Source organism: Pelobates fuscus, chromosome 6, assembly GCF_036172605.1.
Source record: "Pelobates fuscus isolate aPelFus1 chromosome 6, aPelFus1.pri, whole genome shotgun sequence".
In the NCBI taxonomy this organism is placed as follows: domain Eukaryota; kingdom Metazoa; phylum Chordata; class Amphibia; order Anura; family Pelobatidae; genus Pelobates; species Pelobates fuscus.
This window is the reverse complement of record NC_086322.1, coordinates 293,260,019-293,283,606: the sequence shown is the minus strand read 5'-3', so window position 1 is coordinate 293,283,606 and position 23,588 is coordinate 293,260,019. Positions and strand designations below refer to the sequence as shown.

General features: G+C 43.4%; 1 protein-coding gene across 3 annotated transcripts in view; it reads right to left on the bottom strand.

Annotated features, from left to right (window-relative positions):
- The window catches only part of ZBTB46 (zinc finger and BTB domain containing 46), a 48,073-nt gene that overhangs the window by 9,636 nt on the left and 14,849 nt on the right, over positions 1-23,588 (bottom strand). For all 3 annotated transcript variants that reach the window (XM_063459480.1, XM_063459481.1, XM_063459482.1), the window contains 3 exons: positions 15,919-16,864; positions 4,024-4,308; positions 1,179-1,354 (listed from right to left, as the gene is read on the bottom strand). In XM_063459480.1, the coding sequence (XP_063315550.1) occupies positions 1,179-1,354; positions 4,024-4,308; positions 15,919-16,828 (1,371 nt within the window). In that variant the 5' untranslated portion in view covers positions 16,829-16,864. The remainder of the gene's footprint in view (positions 1-1,178; positions 1,355-4,023; positions 4,309-15,918; positions 16,865-23,588) is intronic.

Here is a 23,588-nt window from a genome sequence, read left to right as displayed (position 1 = left end):
TGAATGTTCTGCTGACTGCCGATTTTAGAATTTTCCTCCAAAATTGCTCTTTATTTGAACAGTAGCCTACTGTAAGTCAATCTACAACCAAGAATAAATGCCCTGCCATAGAAACTGCTCTCAGTAATGCTGCAGGGTTTGAGAGCCCTCTTACATAGACAAAGGTTGAGCCAGATTTGTTTTGCTAAAAAAATTATTTGGTCTTATCTAGGGTCATCCTGAACTCCAGGTCTGCAGGGGCTGTAAGACTACTTGTAATAATGCATTAAACTGCCCAGCAAGTGTGACAGACAGTGTCCCTTTAAAAGGACTGCCAGGCTGCCCAGACACAATGTATGACGATACAGCCCTGGCGTCTCTGCTGTAGAAGGTGTAGCAGTTCAGGCATGTTATTGTATGTGGGTTACTTTCGCTAACCTGTACAGCTAACCGCTATACTAAGCACTAAGACTGGGTGCTTTGAGTTGTGTATCCACTGCCAATGCAGGATATACTGCACTGATAGCTCCGGTTCGTATAGGATATTATATCTATCGAGTCCACTGAAAATTCTCTATGAGTAACTGCTCTATAGTGGACGACAAACAGAAATACATCTGAATGCTTTAAGAGACACAAAATTCCTTATGGTTCACAGACAGAATATATAGCAGTTCTCCAAATAACACAAACAACAGTGACCAATCAGGGACATGAGACGCACAGGGGGAAATTAAATCAGTTATAACAGGGTACATTAAAAACCAGTAATTCAATTACAGGTACACCAGACAACAGGTAATGTTATTAAAAATATCAAACGCTAATTAACAGACGACATCAGGTAATTCCAGACAGAGGGGGGGAAACATTGAATCCAATTACCAGACCCCACTCTGTCTCCCTAACTGTGTACAGAGGATGTGCCTGCACTGCAGGGGGTAAACCATCAACCATTTACTGTGACACAATGTAATCCTGCAGAGTCTGCTCTACCTCTAGAATTATGCTTTGTACATAAAGCAATAGGGGGAAATAGTTATGGTCCCTTGCACCTCGTGCCAAACAAGGTACAACACAGGCCTGATGTGATGACAGACCAGTAACAGAATCATTGTTGTGCTTCAGTCCTGTCCGTCACACACTGTGTTTGCATAATTGTGGGGAGTGGAAGCGAAGGGTTAAGTCGCACTCCTTACCAGTGTGTGCCTTTTCATGTGCTCTCTACGTGTGAACTTCTTGCCACAGATCTCGCAGGGGTATGGCCTCTCTCCAGTGTGGGATCTCATGTGTCGCTTTAAGATGCATTGGTGCATGGCAGAGAAACTGCAATACGGGCACTTAAATTTCTTCCGGATTACGGTGAACTCGTTCACTGGAAGGAAGAGAGAAACACAATCAATGCATGCGGCAGCAATTAAGAAAAACAATAATAGGCAGACACAACCCAATTCCTAAATGTAGTAAGACTTTACGAGTGGCAGAAATGGGGAGAAACTTGGGTCTTAGACCCATATTCAGTGACTTGGACCCATGTCTGTCAAGATTTGTTATATTTCAAAGATGAAATATTAAAAATAAATTCCACAAGAGCACTGTTTAGGGGACACAGTCCAAACCTGTCAGTATATCTTAAATGACAGTGAGTTGCTAATGTGTTCGGTGCAGAGGAGGGGGGGTACAGGATTAAGGTGTGGCCTGCTGTTCTGTGTAATACAGTAGTCCTGCTGAGTACAGCAGAATGCAGACTCCTTTATACCCACTCCCTAGGAACCCTTCAGTGATTTGCCAAGTCACCTCTCATTTGCACAAATTACTCGGCCTGCCCCGCACCCTCCCTTCGCCCCACTGCCAAGACAGGCGTTATTAGGCATTAGAAGGTAATAAGACATCTGCTACACAGCCTGTACTCTAGTAGCCAGAGAAACACCCTCACTGGGAGAGACAGGCCACACATTTATACAGGAGAGTGAGAGCAGACCACACATGTATGGGGGGAGTGAGAGCAGACTGTGTAATATAGGTGAAAGAGGCACACATTATACAGGAGAGAGAGTGGGCCATGTATTATAGCAGGGAGAAGGGAGAGAGTGGGCCAAGTATTATAGCGGGGAAAAGGGAGAGAGAGAGTGGGCCATGTATTATAGTGGGGAGAAGGGAGAGTGGGCCATGTATTATAGTGGGGAGAAGGGAGAGAGAGAGAGGGAAAGAGTGGGCCATGTATTATAGTGGGGAGAAGGGAGAGAGAGTGAGAGAGGGCCATGTATTATAGCGGGGAGAAGGGAGAGAGTGGGCCAAGTATTATAGTGGGGAAAAGGGGGAGAGAGAGTGGGCCATGTATTATAGTGGGGAGAAGGGAGAGTGGGCCATGTATTATAGTGGCGAGAAGGGAGAGAGAGGGAGAGAGGGCCATGTATTATAGCGGGGAGAAGGGAGAGAGTGGGCCAAGTATTATAGTGGGGAGAAGGGAGAGTGGGCCATGTATTATAGTGGGGAGAAGGGAGAGAGAGAGGGAAAGAGTGGGCCATGTATTATAGTGGGGAGAAGGGAGAGAGAGGGAGAGAGGGCCATGTATTATAGTGGGGAGAAGGGAGAGAGGGGGCCATGTATTATAGTGGGGAGACGGGGCTATGTTATATAAGGACTAAGTAGCTGAACATACTCTAAACTCACTAAAGCGTTCTAAGAGTGTCACAAAAGAGTTTACAGCCTAAATTCTCTCATTTGCTTACATGCCTTGTCAGGCTAGCACCAATATAACCCCTAACCTTGAAGAAAAGAAAACAAAATATCTACAGTAACTTGAAAATATAACCCGATTTTGACATTTGTATTTCTCTTTATCCCACCACATGTAGTTTGAAGAAATGGGTGGGGAATGCCTGAGGAGTCCCCCCCCCTAGTTACACTTAAAGTCCCACACCCCCGATCAGGAGGCAAAAGAAATGGGTGAAAAAAAAAATATTTTTTCTCTTCTTCCAAGAATGTAGACAGACAAAAAGCAGGGCAGAATAAATGCCCCAGACAGTGCATGGAGATGCCTTCAACTATTTTTTAAACACATTATATTAGTAAATATTTATTTGCTTGAAGTAGCTATACAGTGTGTATGTTCAAATAATAATAATGATAAATGAATAGAAAGTACATGATACAAGCACTACAGAATCTGTTGGCGCTATATAAATGGCAATAATAATAATAATACTACATTGTTATGAGTAAAACAAGTTGTACATAATAATAATACATTTAATTTGCTCTGTGTTACGGAGTGAATGTAGATCTAATAATTATTACACTTGCATTTCACAAAAAATGATTGTCCGTTAATATTTACATAAAAGCAGTAAACCTGATTATATCCATGGTGACTCCACACTTTAGCCATTCCCTCGACACACGGCTAGAATTGAAATACACAGCTAGATTTACACATTTAATTTATAAATGCTGGACAAGCATAGGAATCCTTTTCTAAGTCACCTTACTGGACTGGCAGTGCAGGGTTAGACTGACTCTGGTTCCAGATCCTGGCAGTGCAGGGTTAGACTGACTCTGGTTCCAGATCCTGGCAGTGCAGGGTTAGACTGACTCTGGTTCCAGATCCTGGCAGTGCAGGGTTAGACTGACTCAAGTTCCAGATCCTGGCAGTGCAGGGCTAGACTGACTCAAGTTCCAGATCCTGGCAGTGCAGGGCTAGACTGACTCGGGTTCCAGATCCTGGCAGTGCAGGGTTAGACTGACTCAAGTTCCAGATCCTGGCAGTGCAGGGCTAGACTGACTCGGGTTCCAGATCCTGGCAGTGCAGGGTTAGACTGACTCGGGTTCCAGATCCTGGCAGTGCAGGGTTAGACTGACTCAGGTTCCAGATCCTGGAAGTGTGCGGTTAGGCCATTACAGGATCTGGATTCTGTCAGTGGACAGTTTGTCTTTTAAAAAGGTTGTGGAGCATGGAAGAAATTTTCATAATAAACATGAGGGATATGCAGTTTTCATCATAGTGGGTTATGGAAAAGACAGAGGAAGAAGAGAAGAACTTACGAGAGAGTGAGTGGGTACCTTTGGGCAGGTATTCAAACAGAAGAGAACTTTCCTCTCCAAGGACATCGGCTTTTAAGGAGAGTAAGCTGTTCTTACTCAGCAGGGCACTCCGCAGGTTGGTTACACTGGTGATTTGCTGGTGGGTATCATCTTTCTCCAGCCCAAGAGTATGAGTCATGTAAGTGGCCTCACCACCCTGTAAAGACTCCTCGCCTTGTGAATACAGGTCTACCCGCTCCTCCCGACTGTCAGAACTGCCTGGCTCGATCACCGTTACATCATCACCTGAGGACAAGGAAAGAAAGTGTTAAGTGGAACAGAGATTTGTAGAGCTGGGGAGGCAGATTCCCAAACTTCTTTATGGAATGCCACAATACGGGTATGTAAACAGAGATACACTCAGAGGAATTCAGAGGCTCAAAAAGTCTCATGAAACAACCCAGGTAGAGTTAGTATACTAAAACATGTACAAATGGTGTTACGCATGGAATAGTTCTAAAGATAGCGTGTGCTACGGAAAATATGTACATGTTGGTATGAGCCAGTAGATAACACTAGGTCCAGAGAGAGAAACACATCATGATGAATTATAGAACAGACCCATTTAAAGAATCAAGAAACACCATGCATGGAGGCAATTTATTTGGATCTTGGGCCGAGTCTAGAAATGGATCTCAGCCATTATGTATTAAATAAATGTAGCTAGACTGGAAAAAATGTGATCATAAGGAGGAAAGACGATGATGATGAAATAACTGGGAAATTTATTTATTTTAGTAAATGCTATAAGAGCAAACACTGTCCTCACATATATACTTAACATCCTGACAATAATAAACATATATAGGGTATGGCCTCAAGCCAATTACAGTTTTATTATATATCGTCCTCTTGCATGGAAAATCAAGCAGCACCACAGGATCCTCCACAGATGTTCTTGTGCATGCGTATAACGTACTTTGTGAGAAAAGTTCCGATATGTTCGGTTATCATCTGACGTGTATGTGAGACAAAGTAGTCAGTACTTTGAAATCCCAGTGCAAGCAAAAGAGAGCAGTTCCAGAACGCAAAACTAAAAAATGATGTGCATGATTATGCTCTATGCTTTGAGAGCCACTAAAGCCATATTTAATGAGGCCAAACCCCCTTGGATACATGTGTAACCTGTCAAGCACTGACTAAACTAACCATTTCAGAGCTCCAGCAGAGAGTGAGACAACGCACAGCAGTGAGAGACATACCGTACTTAATATTAAAATGACTGTTGGAGTTACCCAGGCCCCCCCATGTAACCAGAGGGGCCATAGAATGCCTATCACCAGGAAAGACACATGGCCTTCACTCCTCATCCCATTGTTTGTGCCATATAATGAGCGGCAATATATAACATTTTGGGCCCCATCCCTGTGGCCCACACATGATGTCACAGCCCCAACATATTATAATAGTGAGAATGTGCAATAGGGTGCTCCGTGTGATGTGCTGAATCCCTACTTCTGCCTCTTTATGTATACACTAAAGGGCCCTCAGCAAACAAAATGTAAAAAAAATAATTAAAAAGTGCATTGTTGGTTTCAGAGACACAAATTAAATCCAGCTCATAGTGATCACATGAAGAACAAGACTCAGGGAACCTTTGGTTTTACAGACAGGCCGCACAAAGTGGAGTATAGATGAATCTGAGAGAGGTGAAATGGTGACCTCCTGACGTTATGTGTGAGTTGGCCATACTACCACAGGAGCGTTTGGAGACTGCTGCCAAAAAAAAAAAAAAAAAGTGACTGATCCCAGACACTACTATCACTTTACTGGAGTGAGTATGTCATTTTCAGGCACCCATAAACAAAACAGTTCACAACCAATTACTTTGAAGCAGATAAGAATACATGAAAAAAAAATAATATGAAGGGCAGAAGGTAGGTTTATTTAAAGCAACTTCCTATTGTCAATTAAAAAAAAAACAAAAAAAAAAAACTGTCTTGTAGATAATTCCTTTGACTTTCTTCCAGTATTTCAAACAGGTTTGTCTTGTTTACTTACAGTACAACGTTGCAGAATACGTTGGCACTATATAGATAATTGCAATTGACTTTTTTCCTTAGCTACAGGAGTCCTGTAATGAGTTGATCTTCCCTCAGGGCATTACAATAGAATGGTTTGTTCTAAATGATGAGGGGGTTAACAAGTCGTATGGGGCTCAGATCTGTAATGGGAATTCTAGGATTCTAACCAGTCAGACAATATAATTAGGACAACTATAATCACAAAGAGGAAGGTTCCCTCTGAGGCCCCAGATCTTGTTAAGTTTATATGTGTATATATTTAGGTAACATAACCTCTGGAGTGCCTCAAAGCTATTTTCTGGAAGAACAATCGAGAGCAGGAACAAAAGGAGGTGAAGCAATAATAGGAAGGGGGAAAGGGGGAGGGAAGGACGACTCAGGGCGTAACACTAACCAAGAATAAAAAAATAAATAAATAAATAAAGCCAATTAGTGGATTAAGCGACTTTACTAACATGGCTTGAAAGCAGAACCTGGGAATTGTACGTGTAGTATACCTAATGTACCCAACATGCTGCTGTTCAACAAACTCCCATGATGCACTGCCAACCTACTCAGGTGGAGCACATTTGTATAGGGGAGAATAAAACAAAAAAAGGAAAATCATAAAAGTTGCTATGTAGAGGTTACTATGTTGATAATGGTTTACAAGAAACACTTGATTTGAGGATTCTACCTGAACTAAAATGATGCCTCTGTATAAATGTTAATAAACACCATGTTACTGTAGTTTTCTTGATGTACTCTTAACCTATAGAAATGTTTAATAATATATTAAACCTCATTACACTTCTTGTTCTTGTGGGCTGCACTAAAATGTTTTGGCTTGACACACCAAAAAAAAAATTAAAAAGTTAGCTACAAATGGGTGATGGCCTAAATGGCCGATGGATTTCAGGGTAATCTGCTATTGGGTATGACCTTTGCGACAGAACTGATTGTTGCAAAGCATTTCACATAATCTGCTAGCATGATTCTCCTCTGCAATAGGACTGTTCCTTACAAAGCATTCTGGGCAATCATCTAGTTTGTAAGTTTTTTTTTCTGCAGAGAGATCTGGGTAATCTGACTTTATTTTTAAAATAGTATTTGGCGGGTGATTACTGCTTATTTTGATCAATGATATAGAATGAGAGTGTGTGAATAAACAGTACAAATGCTGTTTATTGTGGGAGATGGACGAGTCGGAGGACATTTGTGCTAGTGGTGGCTATTTATCGTTCTTGGGTCACCAAATAACCCTTACCATGAGGAATAATAAGACCCAGGGAGGAGGATCCGACAGTCACCAGATTATGACCTGCCACCCACCCCCCTGATAGTGAGGGACAGTAATGAGTCATATTAAACCCACTGCGCTCCAGGGAAAGGGGCAGCGAAAAAAAACAATTTAGGCTCTTCCAGCAATACCCATCTGTTACTATTAGACATGTCTTGATACATCTATCTAGAGGGTAAACATAAAGGGTTTATTCACTAAACAGTGAAATGTGGTGAGCTGAAAGTGGGTTTGCAAATTCTGGTTAGATTAGCCAAACTGTGACTATTGCCAAATTAGAGAATTATTTTCCAAATCCACCATTTGGCCTACATATTTGTAATTTTGCTTTTAATTCACCATAATCCACCGTTTAGCAAAGAAACCCTACAACCTCGTATAAATCTGCGAAGGACGAGACGGTTTGCATAACAGGGTGCTGTGTACAGAAAAAAAAAAAAAAAGGGAAAACCACAGAACAAGAAAACAGGAATAGAAATCCGAACCCTCCTCCCTAAATCCTCTCCCTGCTTCCCAGCTGTAATTGGGACAGACACCTGAGCTAACACACCCACACAGACGGTATTATCCCAGGGAGGGGCAGGCCAGGTCAGAGGGGACTAGTTCCACATCCCCTATCCCTCCAGATAGGGTGACATCACAGGCTGTAGCTAAGCAACGGCCCTTCCAGAAGCCCAGGGCCACAGGAGACAGTGGCAGATACTTAGGATTTAACCCACTGTGTGTCATAGAGTAAGCCCCATGCTGTTCAGTGTGACATCTTTGTATGAAGGCAGCATAAACACTGGGACACAGGCGGGTGGGCCTACATTAACTGGCAATGGGCTAGTAATCTGAGTTATATACGCATTAAGGGGTTATGAAGGCATTAATAAACCCAAGGACTGCAGGTCAGAAGGTCTATTAGCATTACATTTAATACTAATTAAATTCATGTAATAATAGTACTGAATGATGTCCCACAATAGGTGGAATACCAGAGGTGGTCCCCTGCCATTAAAGGAACAGTCCCCTGCAAAATTGCTTAGTAGCTATACCCCCCCAAAAAACATCATGCATTTTTTAATTGGGGGTACATCTAAAATCTTGTCTGCAGCCTTTATAATACCTCCCCATCTAGCCCCGCCCAGACTTTCTGTGACTGTCCAATCCCAACCTTCCGATGCAGCTCGATGAGAAGTCTTTGCAAGGCAGGTGCTCTGGGCAATTGCTGCCTCTTGGGTTTAGCTCCACTGAACTGACCAAACAAGGAAATAACAGGACTAGTTGTCTGATTGACAGCCAGGGGGGTGTAACAAGGTTAATTTAGAAAAGTGGCAATTGCCATTGAAATCTGTACTTTTTGTTATTAAAAAAACTTCACAAATAAAGCACTTCAATAAACAAGCTAAAGTGGTTTAGGGCTCTGTAGTGTCCTTTTAATGCAGCACCACACAGACTTCTTTCGTCGCGCAGAATTGGGGGCATGCTTGACTTCCCTAGATTGATGGGAGTCCCATTAATTCTCTCCAGGTTTCTTTACTGACATATTTAAAAGCAGGGGAAAGAGATGACCTATGAGCAACAAGAGGAGAAAATATTAAAGACAGGTGCCACTGCCTGGGAGTGCAACACCCATTAATGTCAGGCTACCCAGTACAATGTACATCCTGGTGACAGATCCTGCAATATACTATATTAGTATAATATAATATTTTATATACACACACACACACACACACACCTTAATTAATTATTACTTTGATGGTGAAGGAGGAAGGAGGCTATATTAAGGGCTGTAAAATATAGTAGATATGGGCTATATTGACCAGGCAGGAATGGAGTCACATGTGCTCCCTGCTGGGGGTATCAGGGCTTCATTTTAAGCATAGCATTGAGCGTGAAAGCTAGGGTAATTATTCACAAATAGGATTGTTCTAACTCCTAATTACAAGCCGCAGATCCCATGACTTCCTCTTATACCCACAATCCTCCTCATTCTGTGACCTGGGAGACTGCCGGGAGGAAGGATATTATCTGTAGCCAATTACCAAGCTGAAGGGGGAAGGTTGGGTGGGGGGGTCGATATTCACAGACAGGGTAATACTGCAAATAAGTGGGCAGATTGGGGCTTTCTTGTCAGCACAGGGAAAGCCATTAAAAAAAAGACCACATATTCAAACTTTACCAACCACAACCTTGTGTCACTGCTAATTAAACCAGGAAACCGTAATAGAACCTGTGCTGAATTCACCAAGAAACACATCGTATAATTTAGTGTTATGATATACGATACATCGCTAACCTGCCCTGAATAGATTCTATTCAAACGAGACATAGTGATAAAGATGGTTATGTGTCACTGTTCAAAAACCTGCAGCTAATAGTCATTAGACTGTAAGCCTTTCAGACAAGCCCACTTACAAAACAAACTTATAACAGGTAAAAGGACAAAAGTGATTTCTAAGTAAATTTTTTACTATAGCAGTAAGGAACTTCAGGATCTGTTCGTTTAACGCTTATTCAGGAGAACTAACTACTGAAATAAAACAGCCAGGCTGTGACTACAGTAGAGTTGCAGAATATTTAGAAAATCAGCTAATTTGGTCTAAACTTTGCAATTTAGTATTTTTATGTAATCCAAGTCATCATTTAGTGAGTAAACCGCTCTATACACTTACTTGTATCTTTGGGTACTATTTTCTCTCTATATAAAAATTGTGATTGATCTCCTGTACAAACTTCTGATTAACATAAAGGTGGCCACAGGATAAATGCAGGGGAGGCCCGGGACCATTTAACTAGTTCGAACACAACCTCTCAAAAGGTTTAAGGCACTTTGAAACAACAATGCAAAGAGAGATTTATTAAATCACATCGGGGATGTAAATCTTTAATGGATAATATATAATACGGTGATCTTTGTAATTTAAGACAGTCCTGATAAGATATAGATAAACCCGCACTTATACCCGTGCGTTACCCCATAGAATGGCCCACAGACTAGACTTTTACCTAGGAAAAAAAAAAGACAAAAATGTCCCTGACGTTCACTTGTGTGTCTGGTTCTGACACATTGTCAGTAACCAAGTGTTGCCTCTTTAACCGTTTCCATGCTAAGTGAGTTTAGAAAGGGTTACTCACCCAGAGGAGTTAGACACATAACTAAGAATATGTTAGAATTCCATAATACAGTGGGCATGGTGTTTAGTGTGTATACTCTTGCCCACGTCACGCTGCCAGGTTTATCAATACATCAAGCCCAAGCCGTCTGCTTACTGCATGGATTTGACTGATCAGTTCCCTGTGAGAATCAATATTTGGAACAGCCCGACAGCTGTCCATGGTAAGATTATTGAGGACTCTGCACTGGACAGATTTAGGATAACCACCAGCTGCACAGGGTGCTCCTTTATGCAAGACTAAAAATGGATCAGAGTTCAAAGTTTTAACAGACCCAGATTACAGAAACTGCTCCTCAAAGCCATGCTTAAGAGGGGCAAGGTGAATAGTTTATTGGTTGTGGAGGTTGTTTATATTAGGGGTTTAGAAAATACCCTCTCAGGAACCAAAAAGACCAACGGTCACTTTAACTAGAATAAACCTGAATGGTGCAGACAGATGTAAAGGTTATAATTTGGCTCCAGAGCTGGCAATCTAATCCTGTGTTTTGCAGGAAGGGAATGAAACAGTGGGATTTGAGGTCTTTCAGGTGTGTAACGGATCCCAGAGGATTGAAGGGTTAAAAAAAAAAAGCTCAGACACTGCTGTTACCATAGGGAAAGAGAAGAGGGGGTGGAGGAGAAAGGGAGGAGGGCAGCAAGCTGCCTGGGGAAATAGGAATGCAGGGTGGGGAAAACACAACACTGAGCATTAAACCCAAACCTTCTATGGGGAGATGTCTGCAGCACATCGCATTCTATGTACTTATAGCTTGGAGACACACAGCACTTAGCACCATCAGTGTACAGAGCATAGATACCTGCAGCACATCACGCTGTCTGTATACATAACAGACAATGTTTGCAGCATGCTTTCTGTGCATAAGGTATGGAAAGTCTGCAGCACATCGCACCATGCCTATTTACACAGAATGGAGAAAGTCTGCAGCACATCACACTGTCCTATACACACAGTCTGCAGCAGATTGCATGGTCCGTACACACAGCATGAGGACAGCCTGCAGCATGGCACACTATCTGTATACATAGCATGGATACAGTCTGTGACATCCCGTACTGTCTGCACACATGGCATGGAGACAGCCTGCAGAACATCGAGTCATGTCTGTACATATTGCATGGCAACAGCTGCAGCATATCACGCAGTATCTGCACATTACACCCTGTCTGTATCCAATATTATTATTATTGGTATTTATAAAGCGCCAATTTATTCCGCAGCATTTTGCAATATAAAAAGGGGGAAATTTAACAATAAATTAAACAATTACAACATGTTATAGTAACAATAGGTTGAGGAGGACCCTGCTCAAACTAGCTTAAATATACATAGAGAGTCTATAGCACATCATGCTGTCTGTATACATAGCATGGAGAAATATTATACTGAGATGGGCAAAGACCCCAACATTCCTGGGAGTTATATACAGGTGGGTAGTCTTCTACTGTAGGGATTTACAGGCGAGCCCTAGCAGCCTGATCCTGTGAGTTATATAGTAGGTACAGATCCTGACACCATAATCCTGAGAGTTATAAAGTAGGTACAGCCCCTACCACCATAATCCTGAGAGGTATTGACAGATCACCTCTGTTGCTGCTACTGCTGTATACTGTGTGTTCTAGCTAGGAATAGGAGGGTCCCAGTACAAAATGTAACTGCTCTGGTAGATGTTTTAATACTATTCTTTGTGTAAGCACTTTCTCTACCTCTTTTAAACAAGCCGTGTCAATAGCCAATTCAAGGGCACATCCCATGCTGTGTCACTAGCCAATTCATGTGCACATCCCATGCAGGCTCCCCATCGAACCATCCATGTGACCTCTGGCCGGTGACATCTCTCACGCAGACACGAATCTTAAGGATGTTAGTTGCATCTAGTGTTGGCCAACCTTCAAACTGTAAAGCAAGGTCACTCTGTGGTGTGGGGTTATGTGAATAAACCCCATAACTGCAAACTGTAAAATGGAATATTCAAGCTTTCCTATAGCGGCGTTGAAGAATTCTTCTAACATGGCCTTAAAAAGGTACGGTCGTGCCACAAACTACCTATGATCTTTCGAAAGAGCATGAAATAAGCGCTACGGAATCTGTTGGCGCTATATAAATGGCAATAATAATAATAATGAAATTTCAACTATACAGAAGAAGGTCTTTCTCAGTCACAAATCTTTGGCACAGATTCTATGCCGACGATTTGATTGACAAGGGAGAGCAGAAAAGACCTTCCCACAGGCGGTCCTTCTGCATTGAGATGTCAGCATGTCAGTATCAGTATGAGATGTCAGCATGTCAGACGTCCCCAAGCTTGGTAAATCAGAGCAAAAAGGAGGAAGAGCGGACGACGGACAGAGAGAAACACGCACAAAGCTCTGAAGATGGCAACGCAGGAGGGGAGTACATCTTAAAATCTCTATATTGAATACATCATGTGCCTTTGTAAGATATAATGTATTCAATAAATATGGGACAATATGACGTGGTCCGGGTGTAGTGCCAAACCTCTTTCAGAACGGCAATGTTTACATTTCAGGTTTATCATGCCTCGGGTGCTAGACTTCTTGACATACACAAGAAATTCTTCCTCTTCCATAACTAAAACTATGTTATATTAATTTAAAAAACTTCTGTTCCAGTTCTAATGCCGTTTCCTAGAGCAGCATTTGATTGGCGCAGCGTTTTGCCACGCACCATCCTCCCAATGCTTGTGGCAGCATTGGATTGGCTAAGATCCTCAGCACTAATAAGCTCCACCAAAGAGGTGGAGGAGAGCAGCGTGGCGAGGGCTTAGAGGTAAATAATACCTTTCGTAGTCTCACACTTGGGGGTGTGACATCTAGATAGGCAACAGGACAGCGTTAAAAATATAGGTTTGTTTTCCCAACACTATATTGTTCCTTTAAGGCAAGTTTATTTTCTCATTATAGGTATAGACATTAAGAAACACAGATAGACGACTCTAATCATAGAAGTAGTGCACCCTATTCATCTGCTGCCTTTTCGTGGGCCCATCCAATGCCAGTAACATCTAGTCTTTCTACAGAGTAGACAATATCAAACATGATCTATATTTCTGTTTCCTTCCTCTTCTCTATAAAAAAAAAAAAATCTCAGTGGCCCACAGGCAGTGCTGGTGTTATCTCCAAGGATATCATCCTCCCATTAAAATAATAATTGGATTTAAATCCTTGAATTGCCTCTGGCACTCGAAAGGTTAACTCCTGCAAACCTACAAACCAATGCATTTGTGCATACCATAGACTGTTCAGCACAACTGTTCAATGCCTCTTTAACCCCACCAGGGTCTCCATTGGTGAAATCGATTATATAAAGTTTGCAAAGAAAGTGCAATGACAACGGTTGTACAAGAGGATCACAGGAAAAGCTGATTTGCATTAAAGACTCTGTATGAGCTTTATTCTGATAGCACATTATCAGAAGGTCGTTTAGTAATCCTAAAATGTCACTTTAGTGGGTTTCACCAATGTAGCATCCTTTGTGGTACGTATACCACATTTGCAGATTATGTTTCAGAATTTGTTTTATTGTAGCTGTGTGTGCTGTGACATGTATCCTCACCCACTTTGCACAGTTTCCTTGCACGGTTCAGTGCCACTAGGTGGGCTCTTGGCCTGTACCGTGTCAGTTTACTCCGAGCAGGTTTTCGAATGTGGGGTGTTGCGTAAATCTCTATACATGTGGCCCCTCTGCAAGCAATGTTTACAGACCCTTTATGTATTCCCTTTAGAATAGGGGTCAATAGGCAGATCATGTTTTAGAATACTGGACTGCGTGGATAGTGAGGTCAGTTATACCTTGCAGTGAAAGGGTAATAATGCAATCTCGGGTTTTAGTGGAAGTTGCACTCCTGAGCTGTACCGCTGTCATTTTAATTACTGCAACACTTGGACATGTATAGCCAAGTGCTGGTATAAGCCTTCCTACTAACCCTAAACCAACACTAAATAATACCATTGCGGTGTTATGGAAACATTAAATATTTATAACTTCTTCAGCGACATTTTCCCCATTATACACAGTTCACCATTACGTATCCTATTGTACGTACACACACACACACACACACACACATTTTCATATAAAGCAAGTTAGTTCCTCTTTAACAAGTTCAGCTGTGAAATAAGCACTTGGGAAGTGATGTTTGAAGTCAGGAAATGACACTTATCAAATCTAAATATCACATGATAATCTACCATGGAGTGAGGCAGGAGGACAGAATGAATTTAATGTAAACCTGTGCCTTGGGCTGGCAAAGCATCATGGGAGAGATTATATCAACAGTTTGAGAATGTATTTCTTTGCTGTAAAATAACCAGTTTGAGGATTTAAAGGTTCATCTGTTTACACCCACTATAAAATATTAGTGTTTCTAGCACCCACTGCACAGCAGCGAGAATTGCTGGCAGGTGGGAGATTAGCAAGCTGGGGAGACAGGAACGGTAATTGGGGACAGATCAGGCTCAGGACACAGGGCTGGTTTACTCTCCAGTAAGTTGGAAGATAATTAGCAGAAGGGGGGAGTATTTAGATGGATCTGTGTAGTGACCTCAGACGACCAACTCCAGGCATCCTGCACACCCACTAAACCCTGCGCAGCCCTGGATAACGGCATAATCCAAGGATTTTAATGCTTTATCTTAACGAGATCCTGGGGAAGATGTTTCCTAACTAGCTCTGCCCATATTACTCTTAATGGCTGAACAATCCAGGAGAAGCTTCTGAATCTCCATGGAAACAGTCAGGCCAGTGATCAGCAAGGTCATTATGACCCAACGCACACTATGGGGAAATGGAGAGACGGTAAGAACAGGTGACAGACTCCGCTTTATACAGACCAAGGCAATACCAAGACAGGCACCACACCTAGCATTATACAAACCAGGCATCACCAAGACAGGCACCACACCTAGCGTTATACAAACCAGGCATCACCAAGACAGGCACCACACCTAGCATTATACAAACCAGGCATCACCAAGACAGGCACCACACCTAGCGTTATACAAACCAGGCATCACCAAGACAGGCACCACACCTAGCATTATACAAACCAGGCAGCACCATGACAGGCACCACACCTAGCTTTATACAGACCAGGGCAGCACCAAGACAGGCACCACACCGAGCTTCAAGCAATCTGGATCAGAATATCCTACACCAGCATATCCGGTTTGATATGGAACAGACACTGGCACAGGCACATGGTTTATAAAGACTGGTACAGCACACACAGACACCACACCTAGCTGTATATGGATGGGAGCAGCAATAAAACACATCAATATACCCTTTATGTGCTCACACCCTGCAGAAGCAACTATAAGCATTCTAGAAGATATAGAGGAGGAGATAATAGACTGTAAAATGACTTACCGGAGTTGTCCTGGGTGCTGTACTGCCACTGCGTACTTGATATATAGGCTGGTTCCGGTGAGCCTGTCCTGCAGCTTTCCACCATCTGTTGAGTGATATGCCTAACAGTCTCTTTGTTCTTTCTGTTCTTCCTTCTCCCTGAGTGCGACCAGGCCTCACCCTGCTCTGCATACGAAGAGCCGGGGTCACCCTTGGCGCCTCCCATGTAATGAGATGGGGAGTCCTGCTCCTCTTTGATGCGCATTGATCCATAGCACACATCGCCCGCCCAAATTGAGGACACTTCATCTTGGCTGTCCCCCTTCTGCTCTGTGTCCTCTTTGCCATAACTACTACCCCCCTCATGACAACTGGCAATGGCAGAGTCACCTGAAGAATTGGCAGGACTCGTCCTCCTGGCAAGCCAAGGAGAGATGCTGCGCCCAGCCACCACAGCAGAGAGGAGAGCCTCAGCACTGCTGGACGGGGCTCCCATTTCATAGTCTGCAAGTTCGTCTGAAGTCTCAGACTTAATGCTGATTTCCAGAGCAGCCTTGATAAAGCTGTGGCAGGCCTGGACGATGTCGGTCATTTGAAGGTAGCTGGCCGCAGACATTACCTCAATGACATTCTTACTGGTCAGTGCAAGATGGGCAGAATACATAAAGTCGATGATTGCCTTGAAGCCTTGGGCCGTGACTATGTCCAGCTGCGTGACGGTGGTTTGGTCGGACGATTTCTGTACCTGGCAGTAGAGGGTCTTGAAGTACCGGCTGCTGCCAAGGAGGACATTTTTGTGCGCCTTGAATATTTTACCCTCCACCACGATGCACACGTCACATAGGATCCCGTGCTGCCTCTGCTCGTTTAATTCCTGCAGGAGGTGTCGGTAGTGGGACGGGATTTCCATGTCTTCTTTGCGGTTATTCATTTGTGGATGTCTTTGGTTTGTCGTCCTCACAAAATGCTGCAAGGAGAGAGGTAGACCAAAAGCAATGGAATTAATTTCAACAATAACCATACAAAACAAGCAGACAGTAAAGTGTTTGGGGTAGAATTTAGCAGCAGGTTCTAGGTTCCTTTTGGCAAAGTCTAACATCATACCTCCAAGTTTTTTTTTTTTTTTTGGTTTTTTTAATAATGGCCCAAAAAATAAAGAAACAAATGTTAATAAAAGGAAATCCCGGTGTGGGGAAACCAACGTCTCATTTTACGTTATTCCATAATTTCAACAAAAAAAAATAGTGCCCCTAAAAATACATTCTGTCTGCACACCTGCACTGCAAATGTCTAAGTTACAGAGAGCACAAATCTATCCCCCAACTATGTTCTTAGTTCTAAATAAAACTACTCTGAAACCAAGGAACTCACTGCAAGGGATTTGTGTGTTAGAACCCTTAACCTCCTTGCTTTTATTTTTATATATTTGAGGACCCCTGCTTTGTTTTGGTTTTGGTTGAAGGAGGAATACTGACCCTTCTTACTCAGATATCCTTTCTTTTGAACATCAAACAATATTTTAGAGTCAGGAACCCACTTCTGAACTGCATTCCTCAAAGCACAGCATCAAAGGGGGAAACTACCCCCACCTATGCCCCTCCTTCCCACACCCTAATGGTGCTTAGTATGGGTGGTTTAAAAAAAAATCCCAGGAGATTAATGGCAATTCCTGAGAGAGCAATAGAAGGAGAGGGGGAAGTGGAGAATAGAGAGAGAGAGTAGAGAGTGCAAGAAAAAGGAGGAAAAAAACAGAGGGATAAGATGAAGGAAGGAGAGGGAATAGAAGGAGAAAGGGGCAAGAGAAGAAAATTAGAGTAAGAGGATAGAGGAGAAGAAACGAAGAGAAAAAAAAAGGAGGGAGAAAAACAGTGCAACAGAAGAAAAAGGAGGGGGAATTGGAGAGTGAAGTGGTAGGGGAGAAAGACAGCATGCAAAGAAGAAAGGAAGAAAAAAAAAGAGGGGAAAGAGAGAAAGCGAGGGGGAAGAAAGCGAGAGAGAAAGCGAGGGGGAAGAAAGCGAGAGAGAAAGCGAGAGGGAAGAAAGCGAGAGAGAAAGCGAGAGGGAAAGAGGGGGAAGAAAGCGAGAGGGAAAGAGGGGGAAGAAAGCGAGAGGGAAAGAGGGGGAAGAAAGAGGGAAAGAAAGAGAGGGGGAAGAAAGAGGGAAAGAAAGAGAGGGGGAAGAAAGAGGGAAAGAGAGGGGGAAAGAGAGGGGGAAAGAGAGGGGGAAGAAAGAGGGAAAGAGAGGGGGAAGAAAGAGGGAAAGAGAGGGGGAAGAAAGAGGGAAAGAGAGGGGGAAGAAAGAGGGAAAGAGAGGGGGAAGAAAGAGGGAAAGAGAGGGGGAAGAAAGAGGGAAAGAGAGGGGAAAGAAAGAGGGAAAGAGAGGGGAAAGAAAGAGGGAAAGAGAGGGGAAAGAAAGAGGGAAAGAGAGGGGAAAGAAAGAGGGAAAGAGAGGGGAAAGAAAGAGGGAAAGAGAGGGGAAAGAAAGAGGGAAAGAGAGGGGAAAGAAAAGAGAGGGGAAAGAAAGAGGGAAAGAAAAGAGAGGGGAAAGAAAGAGGGAAAGAAAAGAGAGGGGAAAGAAAGAGGGAAAGAAAAGAGAGGGGAAAGAAAGAGGGAAAGAAAAGAGAGGGGAAAGAAAGAGAGGGGAAAGAAAGAGAGGGGAAAGAAAGAGAGGGGAAAGAAAGAGAGGGGAAAGAAAGAGAGGGGAAAGAAAGAGAGGGGAAAGAAAGAGAGGGGAAAGAAAGAGAGGGGAAAGAAAGAGAGGGGAAAGAAAGAGAGGGGAAAGAAAGAGAGGGGAAAGAAAGAGAGGGGAAAGAAAGAGAGGGGAAAGAAAGAGAGGGGAAAGAAAGAGAGGGGAAAGAAAGAGAGGGGAAAGAAAGAGAGGGGAAAGAAAGAGGGGGGAAAGAAAGAGGGGGGAAAGAAAGAGGGGGGAAAGAAAGAGGGAAAGAAAGAGAGGGGAAAGAAAGAGGGAAAGAGAGGGGAAAGAAAGAGAGGGGAAAGAAAGAGAGGGGAAAGAAAGAGAGGGGAAAGAAAGAGAGGGGAAAGAAAGAGAGGGGAAAGAAAGAGAGGGGAAAGAAAGAGAGGGGAAAGAAAGAGAGGGGAAAGAAAGAGAGGGGAAAGAAAGAGAGGGGAAAGAAAGAGAGGGGAAAGAAAGAGAGGGGAAAGAAAGAGAGGGGAAAGAAAGAGAGGGGAAAGAAAGAGAGGGGAAAGAAAGAGAGGGGAAAGAAAGAGAGGGGAAAGAAAGAGAGGGGAAAGAAAGAGGGAAAGAGAGGGGAAAGAAAAGAGAGGGGAAAGAAAGAGAGGGGAAAGAAAGAGAGGGGAAAGAAAGAGAGGGGAAAGAAAGAGAGGGGAAAGAAAGAGAGGGGAAAGAAAGAGAGGGGAAAGAAAGAGAGGGGAAAGAAAGAGAGGGGAAAGAAAGAGAGGGGAAAGAAAGAGAGGGGAAAGAAAGAGAGGGGAAAGAAAGAGAGGGGAAAGAAAGAGAGGGGAAAGAAAGAGAGGGGAAAGAAAGAGAGGGGAAAGAAAGAGAGGGGAAAGAAAGAGAGGGGAAAGAAAGAGAGGGGAAAGAAAGAGAGGGGAAAGAAAGAGAGGGGAAAGAAAGAGAGGGGAAAGAAAGAGAGGGGAAAGAAAGAGAGGGGAAAGAAAGAGAGGGGAAAGAAAGAGAGGGGAAAGAAAGAGAGGGGAAAGAAAGAGAGGGGAAAGAAAGAGAGGGGAAAGAAAGAGAGGGGAAAGAAAGAGAGGGGAAAGAAAGAGAGGGGAAAGAAAGAGAGGGGAAAGAAAGAGAGGGGAAAGAAAGAGAGGGGAAAGAAAGAGAGGGGAAAGAAAGAGAGGGGAAAGAAAGAGAGGGGAAAGAAAGAGAGGGGAAAGAAAGAGAGGGGAAAGAAAGAGAGGGGAAAGAAAGAGAGGGGAAAGAAAGAGAGGGGAAAGAAAGAGAGGGGAAAGAAAGAGAGGGGAAAGAAAGAGAGGGGAAAGAAAGAGAGGGGAAAGAAAGAGAGGGGAAAGAAAGAGAGGGGAAAGAAAGAGAGGGGAAAGAAAGAGAGGGGAAAGAAAGAGAGGGGAAAGAAAGAGGGGAGAAAGAAAGAGGGGAAAGAAAGAGAGGGGAAAGAAAGAGAGGGGAAAGAAAGAGAGGGGAAAGAAAGAGAGGGGAAAGAAAGAGAGGGGAAAGAAAGAGAGGGGAAAGAAAGAGAGGGGAAAGAAAGAGAGGGGAAAGAAAGAGAGGGGAAAGAAAGAGAGGGGAAAGAAAGAGAGGGGAAAGAAAGAGAGGGGAAAGAAAGAGAGGGGAAAGAAAGAGAGGGGAAAGAAAGAGAGGGGAAAGAAAGAAAGAGGGAAAGAAAGAAAGAGGGAAAGAAAGAAAGAGGGAAAGAAAGAAAGAGGGAAAGAAAGAAAGAGGGAAAGAAAGAAAGAGGGAAAGAAAGAGGGAAAGAAAGAGGGAAAGAAAGAGGGAAAGAAAGAGGGAAAGAAAGAGGGGGAGGAAAGAGACCGGAGGGGGGGGGGAAGAGACCGGAGGGGGGGGGAAGAGACCGGAGGGGGGGAAAAGAGACCGGAGGGGGGGAAAAGAGACCGGAGGGTGGGGAAAAGAGACCGGAGGGTGGGGAAAAGAGACCGGAGGGTGGGGAAAAGAGACCGGAGGGTGGGGAAAAGAGACCGGAGGGTGGGGAAAAGAGACCGGAGGGTGGGGAAAAGAGACCGGAGGGTGGGGAAAGAGACCGGAGGGTGGGGAAAGAGACCGGAGGGTGGGGAAAGAGACCGGAGGGTGGGGAAAGAGACCGGAGGGTGGGGAAAGAGACCGGAGGGTGGGGAAAGAGACCGGAGGGGGGGGGGGAAAGAGACCGGAGGGGGGGGGGGAAAGAGACCGGAGGGGGGGAAAGAGACCGGAGGGGGGGAAAGAGACCGGAGGGGGGGAAAGAGACCGGAGGGGGGGGGGAGAGACAGGAGGGGAGGGGGAGAGACAGGAGGGGGGGGAGAGACAGGAGGGGGGGGGAGAGACAGGAGGGGGGGGGAGAGACAGGAGGGGGGGGGGGAGAGACAGGAGGGGGGGGGAGAGACAGGAGGGGGGGGGGAGAGACAGGAGGGGGGGGAGAGACAGGAGGGGGGGGGGAGAGACAGGAGGGGGGGGGAAAGACAGGAGGGGGGGGGGGAAAGACAGGGGGGGGGGGAAGACAGGAGGGGGGGGAGAGACAGGAGGGGGGGTAAGAGAGATTAGCAGTATCCCAGCACATTAAAAAGAGCAAACAACTTGCAGAGTCTTATTAGGATTGTAGTCTTTAAGGTGGCTGAACATGAAGATTGGACAACCCTGTTGTATGGTAAATATTTAGCTATTTAAATGGCACCATATTTTATACAGATCCTTAAATTAAAAAGTAGTTGTTTTTTTTTACAGAAAAAAACAAACAAAAACTACCCAAAACAACTTTTAATCTCAGTTGGAACAGAAGATGATCTCCATATTAGAGAATGGTAAACATTGGTCATACATTTTGCATCCCCTGGGGTCCTAGCGGAATCCCCTGGGGTCCTAACGGAATCTGTTCAATGACGACAAAATACCCTCAGACATTATGTACCTCCAATTCTGCTAAGTAAGCCACAACCAAACACCCCGAAAGAGGAACTGTTATCTTGGTGACGGCTCGTTACATTTACCAGTCATAGGTATGAAAAAAAAAAAAAAAAAAAAAAAAAGATTATAAAATTCCCTTATCTCTGAGCGCAAGATTAACAGTTTTGACTGCATACATCAACTCTCCATAATGCTTTGCACGCACATTTAGATTTCAAGGGCACGGCATCATGGGATTTATTTCCTATGTGACCGTTCCTCTTTAATTGAAGCCGTCAGAAAGTGCTGAATTGCTAGACACCAATAAACCCAAACTACAAAGCAGACCAACAACTCCCCCAAGCAGGTATTCCAGCACTCCCACCATAACTGTATGACCTGTTAGACCCTGAATGGGCAAACGTAACAGGACTCCTGCTGGGAAGCATCAGGAAAAAGTTAATCTGTCTGTTGACCACAATTAAAGGTGCGAAAAAAGACAAGAGAAAAACCACTGAAAACACGAACGAAGTGATCACAGGCTACGTAGTGATCACTGTAGCATTATTCTAGGGGCCATTGGGCTACAACAGGCATACTATTAGATTTGTCAGGAACAGGCCCACAATGAATATGATCCTATAGCTTCAAGTGCCAGTGTGATCTGTGCAACACTGGGAAGTCTAACGAAGGATTTGCTGAATTTATTTTGTTCTATAAAAACTGAAGAATGAGTCACTGTGCTTGTGTTCCTACTGATGGATAGGTCACCAATGCTAATGCCATCTAGATAAGTTGGATTCATTTTAAATAAGGTTAAAAACTACAGGGGTAGAGACGGGGCTAAAACAAAGAAAAAATTAAAAAATTAAAAAAAAAAAAAAAAAAAAAAAAAAAAAGAGTGTCTCTGGCTTAATCAATAAACCAAAAAAAGAAACTGTATTGTGGAGATAATGGACTTTTAAAACAAAGACCATTTTGAAAAAAAGAAAAAATAATAAATGATCCATCCTATTTGATTTTACATTCTTTTACAATATAGATCTTTTAGACTATATGTGGCAAATCGGTCATCAACTCAATCGAAGTCAGCATTTAGTGAACAGGTTGTGCTTACAGCAAGGTTTTACTAGAAGAACTTCCTCCTGTAATGGCCAATATACAAAGCCATCCTGGACACATGCTCTGCTACGCTTTATGCAGGACTGATAGAGATATCCAGCAAAACCTCTGTCCCATCTTTGGTCCACGCACACGGCACACTTATCAACTAAACCGAGAAAAGTGAAATATCAACAAAGGAACTGCAAATTTTAGGCAAAAACGACCTGAGCAAGAAAATAGTCGAGATAGAACATATGTCCAGCTCTGCTATCCTGTCCCTTTAAAATCTTGGCAGCCCCTGGTTTACTAAATAACATGTATCTATCTCTGTCACCAGAGGAGGCACCAGTGCTAAAATCTGTATACAGTATGAAGCAGGGCATTAACCATTCTCGTTTGTTTCTAGACCATGACTGAACTAGAGAATTCTGTGGGTTTAGGACACCATCTAGGGAAAAGGACAAACCTGGTATTAGAAGCTATAGAATTCCCTGCAATGGATGTTCTGTTCTTTCATTTATGTGTATGTGCTTCTTTTAAAAGCCATGCCTTAATTTGCTAATATAGGTTTTACATAACATAGAAAATAAAGATAAGTAGAAGAGAAGGAGGGGACAGCCCACTCAGAGATCACCTTGTCCAAAGCGGAGAGACACACAGGACACACAGATGTTGTGTGGCTTTCACACCTTATGGGAGCTGCCTACAAATATGTGACGTTATCAGTGTAGGAAGCCACAAGCAGGCATGTGAGACAGTCGTGGAAAAATGTTTTACAGACAGTGTGAACATGAGACAAAGATATAATTAATGTAGACGTGGCATATCGTACACAGAAAAGACCACATACAAACCACGCAGGAGGCAGAAATCGGGTTTGTAAAAAGCACCCAAATTACATCATAAAGTAAACAAAATAGTAAAAAGGATTGGGAGTTTGCTGGATGGCCAACATTCCCATAAATAAGGTGTTTTCCCAAGTGATCAATCACAATATTTACAAACTGTGACACTGCATTGTACATGGAACTTTTGAATTAAAAAAAAAAGAG